General features: G+C 46.6%; 1 protein-coding gene across 1 annotated transcript in view; it reads right to left on the reverse strand.

The window, feature by feature from the left end:
- Nucleotides 1-2789: 2789 nt before the first annotated feature.
- LOC126939902 (protoheme IX farnesyltransferase, mitochondrial) overlaps nt 2790-21828 on the reverse strand; it is a 558222-nt gene continuing 539183 nt past the window's right edge. The window contains exons 7-8 of the mRNA XM_050765727.1: nt 19869-20101; nt 2790-4638 (exon numbers count right to left, since the gene is read on the reverse strand). Of these exons, the coding sequence (XP_050621684.1) occupies nt 4235-4638; nt 19869-20101 (637 nt within the window). The 3' untranslated portion in view covers nt 2790-4234. The remainder of the gene's footprint in view (nt 4639-19868; nt 20102-21828) is intronic.

A 21828-nucleotide genomic window follows, 5' to 3' on the forward strand; every position in this document is an offset into this window, starting at 1 on the left:
AAAAGGTACTCGTTCATTCCTTTCATCATTGATGAAGCACCCATCACATGATCACTTATGGATTGTCTTCTGTTCTAGGTGCCTGTGGACACAGCAGTGAGAAACAGATATTTCTGCCCTACTGAGTTTACAGTTCAGGGGTGGTGGTCGGTAGTCAGTAACAAGTGAAAAGTGTATGGCACATATTAATAGGTGCTATGGGAAATGAATACATCAGGAATGGCCGTGGCGGGGGGGGGGGGGGGTGGAAGTTTGAAGTTAGAAAAGGCAATTCCAGAAACAAGTAGAAGCTGTGGGGTGGTGGCCTGGAGGCAGTGGAGTGCATTCTGGTTGGTGCAGCCTGGGGACAGAGTCCTGAAGTCAGGAGTGGGAAGAGTGATTGCACCAGCCAGATAAGGACTATGTGGAAGCCATCTTTTCTCATGGAACCACATGTCTTCAATACCTTTCCAAATCCATTCATTCTTTATCCCAGGCTAACAGGCTGTTTCCCTCTGACCACAGGGACTTCATACAACCCAGATGGGATTATTCTTTTATTTGTTCAGGAAAAGGCATTTATTGAGCACCTACTCTGTGCTAAGCATTTGTTCTAGAAGCTGGAGATAAAGTGATGCAAAGATACAGTCCTTGCCTTCACGGAACTTATATTCCAGGGAAGACAGTCATTAAATAATGAGATATGTAAACAGACATAGAACATGAAGTAGTGTTAACTGAGGTCAGGAGTTCGAGACCAGCCTGACCAACATGGTGAAACCCCATCTCTACTAAAATACAAAATTACCCGGGCAAGATGGTGCCTGTAATCCCAGCTACTCGGAAGGCTAAGGCAGGAGAATCGCTTGAACCCAGGAGGCGAAGGTTGAAGTAAGCCAAGATTGCACCATTGCACTCCAGCCTGGGCAACAGAATAAGACTCCATCTCAAAAAAAAAAAAAAAGCAAAAAAAAAAAAAAAAAAAAAAAAAAAAAAAAAAAAAAAGCAAAAAGCAAAGCACAGCAAGGAAGTAATAAGCACTGGGGGTGGGGACAGGAGTGCTATTTGGTAAGGTGGCCAAAAAAGGCCTCTCTAAGGAGGTGTCATCTCAATGAAATGAGAGGACCCCACGCAGAGGGAACAGGAGTTATCAATATGAATACACCACAGCGGGTGTGCTTGAGTATTGAGGAAAAGCATGGAGATCTGTAGGCAGGACAGTAGGTGTGGCAAGAAGGTATTTCCAAGATCAGAGAGGGGAGCAGGACCAGATGGCATGGGACCAGATGGCATGGGACCAAGTAGGGAAGCAATGACAGGGTGGAGAATGGGAATAGCAGGATCTGCCTGGTAGCTTAGAGGGATCATGCTGGCTGCCGTGTGAAAAACAGACAGGGCTGGGGCAAAGAGGAAAATAAATTGCAGGCATGTCTTGCAGGCATGTGTCTCGGATAGACGGGTGGTTCAACCAACCTGGTGGTGGTAGAGGAGGTGAGCAGTGGTCAGACGGGATTTTCAGAGGGCTCAAGTTGGTGGCGTCATGCAAGCTGAAGTGTGAGGCATGAGGCATGATCAGAATGCAAGCACAGAGTTGTTCAACGCTGGTGGATACCTTGCCTCTCAGACGCTCTGAGATGTGCATGGCGGAGCCCAGCCACTGAGTGATGGACTCTGAATGAGTAAGTGAACATGAGAGCCTCTTTGATGCAGAGCATATCTTCACATCTTGCAGTTAGGAAATAGTGGCCAAAAGATGCTAAAAAGTGTCATCTGTCCAGCAGGTCAATTATGTTTGGGTTTCCAACAAACAAGAAGCAGGTATATTGCTTTATTTTTCTCCAGGCAGGCAGATATGTATAGCAGTTCTCCCTTATCCGTGGTTTCTCTTTCCACTGTTTCACTTACCCATGGTCAACCAAGGTCCAAAAATAGTAAATAGAAAATTACAGAAATAAACATTCCAGAAGTTTTAGATTGTGTGTTGTACTTAGTAGTGTGATGCAATCTAGCATCACCTGCTCGGGACCTGAATTCTCTCTTTGTCCAGCAGATCCATGCTGGATACCGTCCCACCCATGAGTCACTTAGCAGCCAACTCGGTTATCAAATCCGACTGTGGTGGCAGAGCTTGTGCTCAGTAACCTTTATTTTGCTTACTGAGCTTGTGCTCAGTAACCTTTATTTTGCTTAATCATGGCCTCACAGTGCAAGAGTAGTGATGCTGGCAATCCAGAGATGTCAGAGGAGCCAGAAAGTGCTGCTCTTCAATGAAAAGGTGAAAGTTCTCAACTTAATAAGGCACAGAAAGATAAATATTGCATTGGTTCATACTTATATGTGGAATCCAGAATAATCAGACTTGAAGAAGACAATAGAATGGTGGTTAGAGAGGCCAGGAGTTGAACGGAACGGGGACAAGATGGTGAAAGGGTACAAAGTCAGTTTAGGACGATTATGTCTCCTCCCTTTGACATACATCACACGCTGTATGAATGCAGTAAATAATGTATTATAATTTCAAAATTACTGAGTACATTAAAAATATTCTTACCACAAAAATAAGTGTCTGAGGTAATGAATACATTCATCAGCTCGATTTCATTATTCCAATTGTCTTCATAAATCATAACATCACTTTTTTACCTCATAAATATACACAACTATAATTTGTAAATTTACAAAACAAAAGCAACCTCCCCACGCGCCCTCTGCCAGCTCTTGAAGGCGTGATCAAGTGTTGCCAGCTCTACCAGAAACGGTGTGAACTCGGCACAGGATGATTAATTCCAATGACGTCACACGCACTCCTGTTCTTGTATACCGTTTTATTGTGGAACGAAAAGAGAATCCATGAATTGTACAAGCGTGAAGGCTGTAACAAGTTGTAGAGGCGCTTTCCGGACATTCCTATGCATTGTTCTCCACAGTAAACAACCTGGGGGCAGCCAAGAGGGAAGATTTCAGATAAGTGGAAACAGTGATGGATGTTATCTACCTACAATCCCTTTAGACATTTTCAAGAGAACTCTGTTTAAATGCTGTTCAACTCTCCCACTCCGGCCAATGAATCCCTACAGACCAGCAGTGCCCTGGGAGACTGAGTAATGAAAACATCCTGTCAAGCTTCAAGACCTTTGGGCAGATGGGACTCTGCAGACCCGTGGGAGTACAAAGGACCAAAGAGCTACAGGTAACCCTGTTTGGTACCTGAGGCCACACCTGGCCACAGGATAACTCGCAAAATTCCCAGAACTCGTCTTCTGGCTCTTAAAGCCATTGCACATGTGGAGGCCAACTTCTGAATTCAGGAGATATCAGGATGGACAAGTATTTTTCACCCAAGGGACAGGAATGTGAGCTCTGTGGGCTGGTTAGCCCAGCACACCCTTATTCCTAACTTCCCTTCTCAATACAGCCTTGAAAAAGCTGTGCTGTGTAGCAGAGCAGCGGCGACCCACAGTAGTGACTACCGAGGTACAGTAATGGGGTGGGGACCAGAGGTATCCGGTTGGTATTAAGTCCAGGGCTACCCTTTTTGAAGGAAATACTTCCAATAGTGTATGTTAATGTGAACTATAAAGATGCCTGTGACTTCTTGGACTTCTGAAATGCTCATACGCAATGGGGGTGAAGGGAGGACAGGGGCTGGCAGTCCAGCTTGAGACTCCCTAGGCAAGCATGTGGAATCCCCAGTCCCAGCGCACAGCAGCCGGGTCCTAGCTATTGGCATTGTTAGAAGGACTATGGCTGAGAATGTGTGGGGTGGGGAAAATCAAAAATGTAGGCCCTGGCTCAGTCACCACGAAGGGGATGCCACGAGGCCCTTGAGGAACCTGAGTTCACAGAACTACAGACAGCAGATCATGAGGTTCACGCTGTCTGGCCACAAAGTGCCACTCCGCTGGGCAGGTGGAGTGTGTGTGTGGTGTGGGGGTAAAGAGGAAGCTGTGTATGTGTATACCCATGTGAGGAAGAAGAAACAGAATGGAGGGTGGGGATGGAGGAGAGATTATATATAAAGACCCTCAACGGGAAAAATATTCCTTTTTTGTGTTCACTGACTGAGCTGATGCAGTTCTTATTTGGGGAACATTTTGGGTATTCTTCTTAAAAAAAACCGTCAAGTGATCACTGAGCACCAAATTCATTTATAATCTTGTTCTAAGCCCAGCATTTTCTCTTCTTGTGATGCAGAATTACCACAACATGCTCGCCTGGCCGTGGAGGGAAAGGAGCGGTGGGCGTCCCCATGCGCTCAGCTGGGAGGGGGCGCCGCGTCCTCGTCCCCGCACGGCCGCTTGCAGGTGAGCATGAGCAGCAGCAGCAGCGGCAGGTGCCACAGGCTGCAGAAGAACAGTCTCCGCGAGCTCCTGCGGTCTGCGTCCACGTAGAAGCGGAAGCCGAGGTAGGAGATGTAGGCGTTGATGGGAAGGGCCACGAAAGGGAAGGTCCACGTGGTGATGTCCAGGACAGGAGCTGCTGCGGACAGCACGAGCAGGGCCAGGCAGTGGCGCAGCGCCACGCGCCGGCACAGGCCCGGATGGGTGACCGACATCATGCAGTAGCCGCCCCGGGAGTAGTCTTCACGGAGGCCCCAGCTGAGGGCGTTGAAATGAGGAAACTGCCAGGAGTAGAGGATTCCTCCCAGGAGAAATGCACCTGTGTTGGGGTCAGGGCAGGAGAGGGAGACAGAGGCAGTCATCACCAGAGATTTCCAAAGAATGGTTTCCTCTCCTGGGACAGTCTGCCTGGCAGCTCAGAAGCTCTGCCACCCTGTGCTCTCATCACTGCCTGCCTATATCACAGGGTGGCTGGGAGACAGGTGCTTACATCAGGCTGGTGGGGCAGCCGATGAGCTAAGATGCCTCCTTTCTCACCTGGGGGTGCCTGCGTGCCTGGGGGCAGGAGGCTGTGGGGTCTGGCTCAGACCCTGCTTCACAGGAACGCTGCCTGCGCTGCAGAACCCTTAGCATCGGTGGCTCCTGCCCACCTGGTGCTCCTCATGCCTTCCCACATTGTGGGGAGGAAAGAAGCCCCTACACACGGACAAACACCGTAGGGAATTCAGTATCTACTTCAGTACCACCTCCGGGTGCAACCTCTGTGCTAGAGCGCTGAGCTCCATTTCCGCCTGCTGGGACCTGGGTGTGTGGCTTCAGGCAGGTGGAAGCAGTGCTGTAACCTGGAGGATGCTGCGAGTCAGCTCTGCCTGTTCCGTGAACCCTGGCTCCCTTCCCAGGGCTGTTGGCGCTCCCGGCTCAGCACTGACACAGAGCTGGATGTACCTGCAGACGGGCTTGTCACACCCTGGCTCTGATCTGTTTACCTGTTTCACCAGGGCTTCCAGGGCACATGCCTGCCACATTCCTCTCACCATCCCCCAGAGCCTGGCACAATGGCACAAGCAGGAGGTGTGAAAAACCACATGTGCTAAATAAAATGAGTCATAAAGGCAAAACGGTCCCAGAGTACAATGATAACTCGTCCATGTCTTTGTAAGTTTTCAACAAGGACATAATACCCTGAGCACCATTTTGCCCCTTTCTCTGGAACAGTCTCCCCAGCACCCACACGGGTGGAATGAAGGCTGCTGTCCGCTGAGCTCCTATTATATGACAGACCCTACTCTCATAGTTTGCCCCATTTAATCCTGACCATTGGATTTTGAGGTAGATTCATAATCTTCATTGAAAAAAAAAAATCAGACAATGTCAAGTTCTCCAAAAAGAGGTGGAAGGGCAATTCAAAACATGGCTGCTTGATTTTTAGGCCAGCGTCCTTCTATGACATGCACGAAGCCACCTAAGGACAGGCAGCAGGGTGGGGGCTGGAAGGCAAGGGTTGGCTATTCCTGTGCAGGTGATTGAGTACTCACGCCAAGAATGCTCCCTGGGCGCCTACCATGGGGTAAGCACCGTGCTAGGCGCTGGGGATACCATGGCGAGCAACAATCTACACGTGCTCCTGCCTGCACTGAGCAGACCCTTCGCTCAAGGAGGTGGACGTCAAGAGCCACACTAGTCACTCTAAAGTCACCACTCCAAATGCAGTGAGGAAAAGAGCATGGTGCAGTGAAGACACACACAAGAGATGACTGAGTCTAGGGGACCAGAGGAGGCTTCTCTGAGGAAGGGATGTCTGAGCTGAGCTGGACAGAGTGGTGACCTTGTCAAGTCAGGGCTAGTGGAGGGGACAGTATTCATAAAGGCCTTGGGGCTGGAAGGTTTGAGGTGTGGGTGGTGTAAAAAAAAAGATTAACACGTGTTAGGAGTCACAGAACTATATATGTTAAAAAAGTCAAGTTTACCGCATGAGGAAAAAAAGGAAGGTGGTGTGGCTTGGCTGGAGTGCTGAGAATGACAGGGAAAGTTCTTCAGGACAAGGCTGGCTGGAGTGCGGTGGCATGGTCTCAGCTCACTGCAGCCTCGATCTCTTGGGCTCAGGTCATCCTCCTATCTCAGCCTCCTGAATAGCTGGCACGATAGGTGCACGCCACCAAACTCAGAAAACTTTTTAAAACAATTTTTTGTAGAGATGGGGTCTCACCATGTTGCCCAGGCTGGCCTTGAACTCCTGGCCCCAAGCAATCCTCCTGCCTCAGCCTCTCAAAGTACAGAGATTACAGGCATGAGCCACTGCACTCGGCCTTGACTTTGCTATTCTAAAAGCAACAGAAAGCCACGGAAGGATCTTACCGTATATGAGTGCTGAGCATGTGTGCCTGCGTGTGTGCGTGTGTGCACCTATGTGTGCAGGGGGTGAGGGGAGGGGCACCAGTGCTAAGTGATCCTATTTGTGAAGGACACACTGGAGGGGCCTAAAGCAGGTATGGAAGGATCAATCAGGAGATGAGGAGTGAGGGGATGAAGGATGACAGTAGTTAGGATCAGGATGGTGACAGTAGAGATGCCAAGAAGGTGAATTTGGAAGGAATTTGGGAGGCAAAGGGACAGGATGTGCATGCAGTGTAAGTAAGGAGGGGAGGAGACAGGGAGGAGGTATCAATAGCAAGTCCTGGGCTTATGGGTCCATGGAGACACCACTCATTGAGACAAGCAGGGAAGAAGAGGAGAGGAGGTTGTAAGTGTGACCTTGGGTGTGTTCAGTCTGAGATGCCTTTGGGATATCTAAGGGGAAAGTCACAAAGCGGGTCTGGCAGCCAGAGTGTGGGTATGGTCTCTGATAAGCAACTGTAAGCGTCTTTTCCTGAGTAATCCAGGCAGACATTTATGTATCTGCATTTCCTACCTGAGGTGAACTTCTTAGGGTATGTTCACTTACCTGTGAATCTCCAGGCATTAGAACATAGAAAGTAAGTAATAATATTGTAGTAAAGTGCGCCCAAACTCATCGTGGGAGCCAATGTGGAAAAAAAGTGGATTTACTCTAAGCTATCCCCAAGATCACTGTTTCCCAACACTGGCTTGGGAACCCGTCAGGCGAACTGTAGGATTCTGTCTACCTTCTCCTTCCCCTCCTTTGGAACTGCCTTCCCATGGGGTCCCTGGCAGAGAATTGAGAGTTCACCAACCCACTGTGTCATCTACCCTGGAAAGCGCCATCCTGCCCAGAGGGAGAAGAGGTTGAGGATTTGTAACCACAGTCCTATTTCAGGTAATGAGGATCTTTTAAGCCTCTGGTCTGTGGGAATGTTCAGAAAAAGGGAGCTGGGGGCTATTGCTAGGCAGAACTCACCAGGAGACAGAGCACTTTACATAATGCAGAATACTTCAGAAAATAAGTCTGAGGCTATAAGCCACTGAGGGGCCCCTGTTTGTGCAAATGCCAATGAGCATGAGAAGGAACCAGCTCCTCCTTTAATCTCTGATCTGTATTTCTCAACAGTGGAGAATGCAGAGTGACACTAGGGGCAGGCTTTGCAAGTCATCTAAAAGAAAGGAGGAGGATTTTTAATGCACATTGTTCTGGAGAGAAACTTAATCATTTCTGAGTTACGTTTATCAGGCAGGGCAGTTGTAGTTTACCGAGTGGAATTTGTGTGGGTATAGATGATTTAAGAGGGATGAGGGCTTCCTTTTATATCCATGAATAGTTTTCTGTGGCTTCCATAAGTCAGTCAACCCCTTTTCAGTCTTCCAGTATGGGAGGAAATATAACAAAGACCTGATTTTAGGGTCCCTATTTCAGTAGGGTTACTGTCAAATCCCCCAAATTCATTTTTAACCTTAAATTATGTATTTATACATACATATATATGTGTATATATAGTTGAGTGTGTTTGCATGAACTAAGATACATACGTGTATATATATGTATAAAAATTTAATTTTAACGCTGATAATAGGAGCAGCTACTATTTATTGAATCCATTAACCTGGTAAACAGTTGACAGGTGTCTCACATGTAGGCACAATTCTGGGTGCTAGAAAGGCAGTGGCAATCAAGACAAAGTCCTGCTTAAAGTCTAGAGGGAGATGGACATAAACATAAGTAACAGTGCTGATCGCTATTTTGAGACTAGACTCAAAACAGGGTAATGCAATGGGGGTGACTTGAGACTGAGTGCTTGGGGAAAGCCTTTCCATAGGTGATATTTAAGCCATGACTCAACTAATGGCAAGCAGAACTCTATCAGATGCTGGGAAAGGTCCCAGTAGGCCTCTGGGACAGCATGGAGGCTGGAATGAGGAAGGGAGAGTTACAAGAAGGGGCTGGGAAGGCATCTGGAAATCAAGATAAGGAGTGGGGTCTTCCCCCAGCGCAGGGGGAGAACAGGCTGGGAGTCGAGAGACAGAGGGGATGGCAGAGGGGGGTTATTCAGGTGGGGAACCCTAGGACAGACACTAGTGAGTGTGCTCATGGTAGAGACACGACCAGTTTTATTTTTGACTATTTTAACTTTGAGGTACATGATAGACATCTCAGTTGAAATGCCTGTGGCTGTCATGTGCCAGGCAGTTACACATATGCTTTCTAATCTTTACAACAACCCCGCCTATAGGTACCATTATCATCGTCTTATAGATGAGAAAGATTAATTTGCCTGATGATATTCAGCACCACTGGCACAAGATATTAGCACCTTCTGTTAGAATGTGATTGGTTATCTGGGGCAACATAGCAAGACCCCATCTCTAAAAAAAAAAAAAAAATTAGGCAAGGGGCCACATGCCTATAGTCCGACCTACTTGGGAGTCTGAAGAGGGAGGATTGCTTGAGCCTGGGAGTTGTAGGCTGCAGTGAACTATGACTGCACCACTGTACTCCAGCCTGGGTGACAGAGCAAGACACCAATTCTTTTTTTTTTTTTTTTTGAGACGGAGTCTCGCTGTGTTGCCCAGGCTGGAGTGCAGTGGCCGGATCTCAGCTCACTGCAAGCTCCGCCTCCCGGGTTTTTACGCCATTCTCCTGCCTCAGCCTCCCGAGTAGCCGGGACTACAGGCGCCCGCCACCTCGCCCGGCTAGTTTTTTGTATTTTTTAGTAGAGACGGGGTTTCACCGTGTTAGCCAGGATGGTCTCGAACTCCTGACCTCGTGATCCGCCCGTCTCGGCCTCCCAAAGTGCTGGGATTAAGGACACCAATTCTTAAAAAAAAAAAAAAAAAAAAAGGCCGGGCGCGGTGGCTCAAGCCTGTAATCCCAGCACTTTGGGAGGCCGAGACGGGTGGATCACGAGGTCGGGAGATCGAGACCATCCTGGCTAACCCGGTGAAACCCCGTCTCTACTAAGAAATACAAAAAACTAGCCGGGCGAGGTGGCGGGCGCCTGTAGTCCCAGCTACTCGGGAGGCTGAGGCCGGAGAATGGCGTGAACCCGGGAGGCGGAGCTTGCAGTGAGCTGAGATCCGGCCACTGCACTCTAGCCTGGGCTACAGAGCGAGACTCCGTCTCAAAAAAAAAAAAAAAAAAAAGAAAGTTGTTGCCACACAGAGACTCAAATTAGTGACATTCCTACATCAATGGACTGTTGGATGCTGTGGGCAGAGGAAGGCTTGCTGAAAGAAAAAATTGCAGAAGCATTTTCTAGTACCTTAAAAAAAAAGAGAGAGAGATCTGTTTTAACAACAAAACCATGAACCAGATGGCATTCACTTGGCAGTGAGTACCGCCAGGGAATTCAAAAGGACAGAGGAAAGGTTGGAATGCTCAGGTGCAACTGATGGAGTAAACAGGTGATGCAAGGAGACTTCTTTATATTTTGATGGGAAATAAAGTGACCTCTGGATTTTAAAGTGACTGGTAAGAGGAAGTGTTGTCTTGGGGCGCAGGGTCATGCTGAGACTTTGAACACGATGTACAGAGAAGCCCAGCCCCAGCTCACAAGCTGTCTCAGATTCAGAGTTTGCAGTATGACAGCCACAAGCACAGGGGGAAGTGTCTTTCAAGAAAAACAACATCAGTGATAACTTAGAAATGGGGGGAGGGATTGGATCATTCAGGGCTCAGTGTCTGCTTTGCTCTAGAAATGGCTCAGAAGGAGGAACCTCAGCTGGAAAATGGCTAAAACACCAGCTCCAAATGTGGGATTTTCCTTGTCTTTCTCAAAAGCCCTCCTTTTCTTGTGTGTGTCAACCGAAGTATTTTGTTTTGCTCAATACACTTTTTCAGTAATGCTTCTACTTAAAATAAACATAATTAAAGAAATCATTTTCCTGAGAGTAGCATGCTGCTTTCTGTAAGAGGAAATTGGGTGTGGGTTTGGCTCATGTCGCAAATGAAGGAGGTTTGGAAATCACAGCCTAGCCTTAATGGATTGTAATCAGAAAACCACCACCCACACACAGCTTTACTTGATATGCTTCAACTGCCTCTCCTCCTATAAAAGCTGAAAACTAATTATTCTCTTCATCAAGATAAGGTGAACTAGAACAGGAAGACTTGAATTAGTGCCGGGGCTGTGGTGGAACCCACCTTCCTTGTGGAGTAAACATAAAGCACTCAGTGGACTAATTCAAAGACCTCACCTTCCTTCAAGATAAGTATTCCACTCATCTCCTCTGCCTCAAGCTCCTAAAGCAGTCCATTTTTATTGGGTCTGTCATCTATGACAACAAATCTGGACTGTGTGCCCCTAGATATAGGACAGTCTGTTTTCAAAGTCCTCTGCTGGTGTCTGGCCAGGGAGAAAGACAACACAAAGGGATTACAGTCCACGGTGAATGTTACTTAGTGCAGGGCAGGAGAACACTTAATTCAGCCTTGAGAGGTCAGGGAAGGCTTCCTGGAAGAATTTGTAAACTGAGATCTAAAACTGGTCTCTGAGTTTCAATCCATTCACACAAACCATGTGCTTTTGACTTCTTTCAACCGTATCTTCCCATTTTCCTGCCTAACCCTGCACAATCTCTGTACATATTTGGTTTAATCACATTGGAAAGAAACGTGCACTTCCTTTCTGTTAATCGATTACTTGCTAGTCTATGAACATAGAAAATTCTGAAAATCTACGTGGCATATCTGTAGACATGGCTCTCCAGAGCACGACAGCTTCCTGAGAACATGGGGCCGAAATCCCACTGCAGAGGCAACTCCACAGAATGTCCAGGTGTGCAGGGCATCATTACTTCCCTCCTTACTCAGAAAATGGAGAAGGGCACATGCGCAGTAGTGTGTGTGAGAACAGCTGGAGGGAACCCTCATCCAGTGGCACCTGGCTCTGATTAGAGGGCTGTATTAGGTGGGGCAAGGCTCATTAATATCTTCCTGATGACTCGTTGAAAATGTATGTATTTTTACATTCTCTTGAAACTTCTATCAAACATCCGACGACATACAGACTGGAGGAGAATCGCAATTATTTCCACCTCTGTCCATTGTTCAGAAATGCTCTTGTCCACGGCACACCTCCATCACTTTGCTGACAAAACTAAGGCAATTCCAGCTAAATGGTATCGGAATGGAATGGAGACAAAAATCCTCAAGCTGGAGCTGACTCTGTCAGGAAATTCCCTGTGGAATGGAGTTCATCGGTTTCGGCTTGTTTTCTCTGACTGCCCAGTGGGCACCTTCCCACCCCACCCCCCAAACCCATTGTCACTCACCATCCACGCATGGCCTTGCAAAGGATAAAGAGCCCTAGCTCCAGTGAACCTTGGTGCTGGGTTTGGGAGGTCTTCCCTCGCCAGTACAATAGGCTCCTCTCTGATGGGGCCCACGGTAGCGCGTCTGCTCCATGGCCGGCTCTATTTGTGCTTTCAGGGTTATGTGGTTATGTAGACTGGGGGCTAGCTGGGGAAGCAAAGCCAAACCCAGAGCTTCATGGTCACAGATTTCAAAGCCTTTCTTTTGAGGGGCAACACAAAGGAGCTTGTGAAACAGATCAGCCTCAACAGTGCAATAGACTTCTATGGTGCTGCAGATAAAGGGAAGAGGATGTGGGGCCAGTTTATCAACTGCACAGGCGACAAAAGGGAAGATTAAAAGTCCCCTGAAAATAGGAAATAGAGTGGGCAATAACTGCTTGCCCTTGAAGAATTCTTTGCTAGTAGCTTAGGAATAATGGAGAGGCTCAGGGGGCGGGAGGGAGCTGGATTCTCTCCTCTCCCTCACCTCATTGTGTGCTGCCTCCCTCCAGGCAGAGTCATGGGGAGGTTTCACTTAGAGAGGAAGACGGGAGTAAAGGAAGCAAAAAGCTCTGACTCTGAAAACAGTGCTCCCCTTTTTCTCTTCTTGCCATTTCCTTGGAAGGACATTTCAAGCACCTGTGAATCCTCTCTGAAATTCAAATGCTTCCTACTCCCTTAGCTCATGTTGGAAGGTCTTTCCATCCTTATCACTTAAATATTAATTCATTGAAGAATACTAGTTACATGTGCATTCTGCTCCAGGCACACGTCTACCAGAGGCTGGCCTACCACACCGTCATCTATCATTCATTCAGGAAGGCACTGGCCCAGCTCCCTCAAAGCTAGTGATCAATTATGGTCAACACAGCACAACTGACAAGACCTCAGCGCCCTTGGTACCAGTTTGCCTCCAATTATACCACCAATCTGGGGGCTTGCAACATAATTTCTAGCATGTTCTTTCATAGTTCTCTCTTTTTTTTTTTGGTCTTTCAAGAGAATATAGTGTTCTAAATATTGTTTGTTTGCTAATGTTCCCATGAAAATGTTCCTTATTTTGTCTTTAAAAACATCATTTAGCTTAATCTGGAGCTCCAAGGCTACTATAACTTAATCTGGAGTGCTAAGGCTAGTTATAGTAAAATCTTATACAAAGTGAACACAGACACAGATACTCATTTGCAAGCTTGGTTTCAAACTGAGGCAGCATTATAAAGGAAATTGTTAAGTGCGTGGGTTAAACAGTACCTGGTACTTAGTAAGCCTTCCATAAATATTTGTTGAATGAGTGAGTGAATAAATTCACTCTGACTCTACTTTCTCATCCAGGAATAAGAGAGGTAAATAAAGTTAAACAGCACTGAACATTTTGTAGTTTACCAGCTGAGGGCAAAAAATCTCATTCTCTTTTTGTTACTAAAACCATCCATCTGCCCAGTGTCACTTCCTGATAAGAGCCCATTTCTAAGTCCTCATTTGTAACTAAATGTTGGGTGACATAATTAATGCTTAACACACATTTGAATTACAAGCCACAGGCGACTGCAAATCCACTCTACAAGATGGTCATTACGGAGGCCCAATCCATACACTCCCAAAACATGGGATTTATTCAAATTTAGGAAAATGAGGAAAAAGAACCTGAACCTTTCTAAGATATGGGAGTGATGAAAAGAGGGGGCCTTGGCCAGAAGGAGGGGGAGGGGATTTAACTCAAAGCCTCTGAGATACACTAATAGTCTCTGGAGATAAACACTGCTGAGAGGCCTAATGCGTGTGGCTCCAGGCCTGCTTGCAGCTGGAATGTCGGCTGGGCACTTATCTGCAGTCCCCTCCCTCCGCTACCTCCTCACAGTGGACTCCTTCACCGGAGCTCCAGCAGGTCACTTCTGTCATTGCCATTCCCTGTGTGCAGAATGAAACCCAGTACTGCAGTTCCGGTGACAACAAGCTGGCTAGACCAGGGGTCAGAAAGCAACCCTCTCATTCTGCCTTTCCTGAATTTTAGCTAGGAAGCATTTTTAATGTTTTCTGCTGTTAGCAGAATACTAAAAAAGAATTAAGACAAGGTAATTAGGCAGGTGAGAGGAAAAGGCCTAATTCTGAGGCTCAGAGGAAAATGGACACAAGTAAAATCCCATTGTAATGATTACCTTTATAGACAGAAGGGCTTTGTAAAATGAAGTTATTTCCTGTGCACAGAAGCAGCGGGACTGCAGAGACCCGACTTTCCTGACAGAATGACCACAAGGAGTGTTCTCTGGGCTGGACCCGCGCTTTGCAGCACAGCACTCTCTGTAGCAAGCACTGGACTGAAAGCTGTTGGCACTGTGATGGGGACAAAAGCTGAGCTGCTTACAGTTCATTGTGCAGTTATAAAACAGCAAACATTAAGAACAATTCACATTTGCTTAGCTTTTACAACGGCTGTCTTCTCATCTGTGTCATTTTCTTCACCCCGCCATCTTACCTCACTCACCCCATGCTGGATTCCCGAAGCAGGCAGGTCAGACACCTGCGTGGGACCCACACCTCTCACCGGGCATCTAGAACAATTAGAAGTTCCTTTACACTGTCTGATTTTTTAAAAAGTCAAAGTAGTTGTGGGGGGGAAAAAACAATCAGAATCCCATGGAACATCCTTAGAGTTATTTTATATTTTATGTCTTTGCAGGAAGAGAGAGGGCATCACAATTTCTTCGGTGCTCAAGGCCCCTTGGAATTCTTAATGTGACCTCGTAGCCACCACAAAAACCGCGAAATGATCCAGACACCACAAAGAGGAAAAGGAACTTCCCGACATGCTGCATTTCCTTGCTTGGGGGAGCCCTGTGACCCACGGGCTGCCTCGAATGCACAGTGTTTTCTGTATCTACCAATCTGTAAATAGCTCCCCTCCAAACCAGATGGTTAGCTGGGCCTTCAATACATGAGGCTGCAGGATTTCCATTTCAAATCTTTGCCCAGCTGCTTCCTCTCCATCTTGACTACCATCTACTGAGCCCCAGGAAGGGCTTTTGCAAAAGTATCCACAGTCAAGGTGACTGGGTGACTAAAGGTTGGTGCTGGCTATTTGATGTCCTGGCTCATAAGGGAGTATGTTCAGCGCAACCTGCCTCCCTTCAAACATGTATCCTTCATCCATTTCCCCACTTGGAGGGTCACTGGTGGTAACAAGCTGTTTCTTCAATGGATGATCAGATTGACGCTTCACTACTTAAGAGGCAAAATGTTAAATTAACTAGGTAGGACAAAGAGAGTGTGGGGGGGGCAGGTCTAGGGTAGGTGGAGCTCTAGTGCAGAGAGAAGGAAGTGGAGGAGAGAAAGTAGGAGGTGAGAGGAGGCACACAGGCTTGGAAGGACAATAAAGGCAGGCTTCTGCAATGTACTGACTTTCCAATACCTCGGAGAACCTGCAGCACACTGTTAAATGATCCTGAAAGTATGGCCCTGCTGTTAGGCTTCCTCAAGCTCCAGTGGGGCTTTCTCACCACTGAATGAAGTATGAGTTCCTCTATAGGTGGCTCATCCTTGCGCGTGTCCCCACCCCACTGTGCACTGGCTTTCAGGCCTGTAAGCCTTTGTACAGGCTCTTCCCTCTTCTTGGAAAGCATACTTCCTCCTCAAGTAGACTGGTCATGACTTAATTCTGTAGTTTTTCTTCACCAAAGTCATCTGGAACCAGTTTGGGATAAGTTAAGAGAGCCCACAGCCCTCTGAAGATACCCTGCGAAAGCTCTTAGATCACTCAGTCATTTGATTACCTGCCTGCCTCTCCCCAAAGACCCTGAGACATGATTTCCTGAGGACACTCACTGGATTTTAGTGATGTTTGTGTCTCTCAATGCCTGGCAAACAGTAGGCCCCCAGTTGACACTTGCATGATGAAGCGATGATGGGGACTAGTTTATAAAGGTGGCTATCCAAAGTGATCCATCTTTAGGGGCTCAAAGATTAAGTGCTTGGCAATACCACAGAAGAAGGGAAGCCTTTTTGGCCATTTTTTTTTCTCAGAAGGGCTCTTTATAACTATACACGTCCCCTAAGACAAGAACCCAGATGAGAGATATCCCCCCTGTTGATATCATTAGTACATCTCAAATAATACCATCTGCCCATGCCCTAATCTCTAGGTATTTTTAAGATATTCTAATGGCTAGAGCTCTCTCTGGTTCTATCTTTGCAAACTGGTGGTTCTTAACATGTGGTCCCTGGACCACGGGCATCAGCAACAACTAGAAACTTGTTAGAAATAAAAATTCTCAGACTCCATACCAGCCCACTGAATTCAGAAGTTCCAGGGGTAGGGCCCGGGAATTTCTGTGTTAGCAAGCTCTCCAGGTAATTATCGTGTGCACTGAAGTTTGCGAACCACTGTTTTAGACTTCAGTGAGACCACAGGTACAGTCTCATTATTTGAAGTACATATTCAGGTGAGGATGATGAAATATAGATTCATAAGGACATCAATCTTTCCACCTAGGCAGTACGGTCTAAGTGAACATTCTGCAATAATGGAAATGTTTTACATCTGTGCTCTGGATAGTGTAGCTACTAGGTACATGTGCCTTTGGGCATTTGAAATACGGCTAATGGGACTGGGTAACTGAATTTTAAAGTTTAGTATAAATTTAAATTTAAATAGCCACTTGAGCCTAGTGGCTACCATATAAGACAGTACAGCTCTAGAAGATGACTAAGCAATATAAAACCATATTCAACCCAGTTCCTAAAATCCCAGCAATAAAAATCTTTTAAAAAATACATTCTCTTAGATTCTGTCACCTGTAAAATGGAAGGTACCTATATTCACTGATTTGTTCATTCAATTAAGTATTTGCTGCTTATCTCAAGTTGGTTCTATCAAATTAATGTTTGGAAACTTTTTTGAAGTAGTTTAAAGCATTATATAAAGTAGCAGTATTCTTTCTGTATAATCTTGACAAGGCTTTAAGCCTATGGTTTGATCTGCAATTAATTAGGATTCTGGGGGCAGTAAGTCATGTTGTTACTGTGTGCCCCACAATGTATCTTTAAGATTTAAAGTAAAAGGATATGCTGTAATAGATGCCAACCTCAAAAACTGCCCAGGGAACTTCTCTTTGTAGTTATACACGTCTTTCAGGCTGCTCTGTTTTATACCAGGTTCTACTGAGGTAGCTAAGGGGTCTCGCTTTCCAAGACAAATATGTACTTTCATTCTGCTACCTAAACAAGGGATGAGCTGCCCTTAGCTGTCCATCATTAATGAGTTTGTATACAAATGATTCAATCTGTATTATAGAAAGACTATAATCAACATTAAAAACATTTATTTTAAATATGACTATTGGCCGGGCGCGGTGGCTCAAGCCTGTAATCCCAGCACTTTGGGAGGCCGAGACGGGTGGATCACGAGGTCAGGAGATCGAGACCATCCTGGCTAACACGGTGAAACCCCGTCTCTACTAAAAAATACAAAAAACTAGCCGGGCGCGGTGGCGGGCGCCTGTAGTCCCAGCTACTCGGGAGGCTGAGGCAGGAGAATGGCGTGAACCCGGGAGGCGGAGCTTGCAGTGAGCTGAGATCCGGCCACTGCACTCCAGCCTGGATGACAGAGCGAGACTCCGTCTCAAAAAAAAAAAAAAAAATAAATAAATAAATAAATAAATAAATAAATAAATGACTATTAGCAGTTTAGCCAAATCCAGACTATCCCTAAACAAATGAGGGCTCTTGCCTGAATGTGCACTCCTAAGTGAGGACTTTTGAAAAGTTCTTTTTCTCTAGCCTCCGGGGATGCAACTCCAGCCTGCACATGCTGAGGCTCTCTTCAGGAGAGAAACTGCCTGGAAGTGTGACAAGGGCCTCTAGCCCTCAGCAAGAACCTGGGCCCTAGGACAACACTGCACAACAGTGGTGACCAAGTTCTCCATGGCCGGGGACTGAACTGTCCATATCAGTCTCCTGTGCTACCTGTCCCTAAGGCTGTAATCCGTGGCTCTGACTCTGGCCCTGTCTGGGTCTTCCCAGATACAGAAGGTTCTTGTTGCTTTGTGCCAGGTTTGAGGAAGTTGAATAGGGTTCAGGCACTCCTGCCAGGGATGGGGTGTCTCCATCAGATAGGCAGGTGACTCGGTGCAGGAACCCAAGTGCTGAAGTGGGGCTACACCCTTGAGGACGGGGATACTCCCCATGCACAGCTTAGGCAGTTCCGCACTGTCTGTCATGGTCTCCACCTCAAATGTCTGCACAATCACTACAAAGGTTTGAGGGGAATAAGAGGGAAGAGGATACTTGCATTAAGGGAGAGAGGGAGTTGGGGTCAAGTCAGATGAGCTCCAGGTGGAACTAAGGAAGAGGAACATGACTGGGAGCGGGCGGGCTGGTGGTGTGCAGCTGTGCTCTGTGAAGGTCAACTATAAACCAGGGTGAACATGCAGATGTCGTCTAGCCTAGGGATGCCAAGCCCGGGCGTTAAACCCTCGCTTCTCTTTCCCAATCCAAACCTCACAAAAGGACCCCAGCACTCTTTCCCACCAGGCCTGCAGGCGCCTCAGTCTTCAAAATAACAGCCAGAGGACAAGGCTGCATTGCTCAGTTTACAAACCAAACAAAATCTTCCAGTTCCTGATCTGTGCCAGTCCCTCCACTGTATGAAGGAGGACTCCTGATTGATAACAACAGCATACGGGTCCCAAATTGAGCCCTCGCCATGGTCCAGCACTTTACAAATAACAACTTGTTTCATCCTCACAGTGACTCCAGAAGGGGAGAAGACTATTAGCCCCACGTGGAAGATGAGGAGACAGTGGCAGAAGGAGGCTGAGTTCAGCCGAGAAGGATGCACACAGCTCACGAGTGGTGGGGTCGGGCTCCCAATCCAGGCAGCGCTGCTGGCTTCCTTATTCACCACCGCTTTGCTGACACTACCTCCCACGTGGGTGGGGCTCTGGTTTTAGGTTTATCAGAGAACACACAAGCACATACGCTTTAGAATATGATATTTGTAGATTCATTAAAATCCGACCTTTACAGGATATTAAAACCATTCTAAGAGACAATCATGGTAAAGGTGTAATCGCATTTGTAAGCCTGCCAAATTGGAGTGTAAGAGCTTTTATGAAAAGTTTCAGAAATGTGGCTTACAGGGTAACGGTTTATGGTCAACTGCCTTTTGATCTCTCATGTGAAAAATATGTACTTACATATATTGCAGGAAACCTCACCACTTCCTTCCTAAGTGTCGGTCAAAAACACTAATTACTTGACTAATTAGACTGTGAAACTTCCCTTACAGATGGTAAAAATGAGCTATTTTCACCCCACAAATTTAGTTGTGACATATCAGCAAAAAAATGTAGAAATCTTTCAATGGTTTTATTGTAGACAGTATGAACAATTTAAGCAAATCATATAAAAATAAATGAGAAACTAATGAAAATAATCTGCCCTTTCATAAGAGGAGAACACAAGAGGCTGGCTCGTGAGATGACACCCCTTTGATGGGAGACTGGAGGTCGGATCCAGATACCTTCTCCCCGCCCCATGAATTGGTTAGTCCTAGCTTGGTTTGTGATTTTCATCGTGGCTTCAGGTACTTTCTTTATCCACCTGTAGTCACAGGCAGGCAGCACTCTTTCTTTTGTTTTCTCCCAGTCATTCCCTACAAGGGAAAGTGTATGTCATGTCCACCCACCAGCCACGATGACATGGTCTCCCTTGACTCTGCGTCCACAGAATTTCAGTCTGCGGCATCAGCACATTTGCCAAAAGAATTAGTGTGGGATGAAGTGGAACCGAACCAAGTGTGACAGCTCGGGGAGGAAATGCCTCCTTGACCAGAGTGTGCTCAAGTGAGACTCCACACCGCGGAACACTTACCAGCATCGAGGCTGCCCGTGGCCGCTGTCCAGCCCATGACAGGCGGGATGGCCCCAACCACGGCTCCGACCCATGTGTTGACAATGCTGATCCTCTTCAGTGGTGTGTAGCAGCAGGTATACAGAAAAATATTGAAGAGCCCCAGGACTCCTGTGAGTGGATTCACCCCCCAGGTCAGAATGGCAACTCCCGGCACAGCACAACAAGTGGCAAAGGCCACAGCTAGCAATGGGCTGGAAAAGAGCAGAGAACATGGAGTGATCATCTCCGACGCAGCTCAATCACACTACCTAGAATCGGCACTGACAAAGTGCAAATAATCCACCCATCCAGTAGAGGCAGTACTGATCTGGCTTATTCCTGGATATGGGGAATCCTCTTAGGAAACAAACTTACAATAAGACAGAATATGTTTGTGGGAGCTCTGGCTGCTTTTCTTGATTTTGCTGGCTAAGAGTAAAGTGGTTAAGAGAGTCAGGGTTAGAGTGTTCTGGATTCATATAGGTTGTGTCCCTTCCTGGCTATAAGACAGCTAGGTTTCACTTACTCCTTTCTACAAGAGAAATGATCCTCTCTTCCTCCTAGGGTTGAAGTGAAGCCTGACTGAGACAATGCCTCCTCTGCACATTGTTCCATTTTATATTTAGTCATGAGCAAACCACTTCAAACACAATATTGGAAGATTTGAGCAGAAAATAGAACCTGAATTCTGGAAGCAGTTCTCCCCCTGTATTTATACTTTATTATAACGTCACTTAATTAGTGATCATGAGTAACAATGGTGTGCCTCTGACTGCCTTCATTACAATGTCTGTAATGAATTACAGGCTAAGCATTACCGGTTCCCGATAACAGTAAACACCAGGTGGCCGTTGTGTAGTACCAGTGCCGTAAAGTGACTTATGGACACGGGATTTTCAAGGGGAGGTCGCACAATGTTATTTATGTAAATGAAACCCATCATCTAAAAACTCTACAACGATAATGATTATTATAAGCCTGTTGCTCAAAAGAGCCAACTTCTAAAAGTAGACTTTGTATGGAATCTTGTGAAAGGCTTTTTGAGAGTCTAGATAAATTGGATCTACTAGTTCCTGCTTATATGCATGTTTGTTTATTCTTTCTTGAGAAACCCAAGGAGGTTACTCAAGCCTGCCTTCTCCTAGCAGAAGCCATAATTCCACTTCTGAATAAGGTATGTTTGTGTAGTGTTCAGTGACCCTGCTGGATTACAGATTCCACGACGCGCTTCCTGGCAAGCAAGAGTCACCAGTGTGCAGCTTCTAGGGTGCTCTGGTTTTAAAAACAGCCGATTCCCTAAAGAGGCAGTCTTTACCCTACGTGCACACATGTGAGATGATACCCTTCTATGCACAGGGCTGCAGTGTTCCCATGGCAGGAGAGAAGGCCTGTATCTATGAGACAGCCCCTCCAGGAAAAAGACTAACTTGTAGAATTATGTTAGTCCAGGAAAAAGACTAACTTGTAGAATTATGACGAGTTAGAATTCAGCTGGGAGGGAGTCAGGGGAGAGCCTAGCAGCTGGAACTACAGTACTGAATGAAGTCAGGGCAACAGAATATGAAAGCGAGTAGTGACTTGATGGAGAATTCTGGCCACCACTCTACCACTCTGCTATGGGGGCCAGGCCTGACTCTTTCCTATCAGGCCTGCAGCCACTGTGCCCAAAGAGTGAACCAACAGAATGGGAATTTTCATGGAAAAATGAGAAAATACAAGGGCTATGTTGCTGTCAAGGTGCTTGTGACAGAAGAACCACAAATTACAGCTGAGAGACTTCCGAGTGCATGTTCTGCCCTGAGGGGGCATTTCCACCCACCTGTTCCTGGGCCATCTCTTCTGAACCCTGTGGTCAGTTACTTCCACAACACTCACTCAGGTACCCTCAATAATCCACTCTGCCTTTTCCGTCCAACATTCCCACCTTGGATCTGCTCAA

This window comes from Macaca thibetana, chromosome 16, assembly GCF_024542745.1.
Source record: "Macaca thibetana thibetana isolate TM-01 chromosome 16, ASM2454274v1, whole genome shotgun sequence".
Taxonomy (NCBI): Eukaryota; Metazoa; Chordata; class Mammalia; order Primates; family Cercopithecidae; genus Macaca; species Macaca thibetana.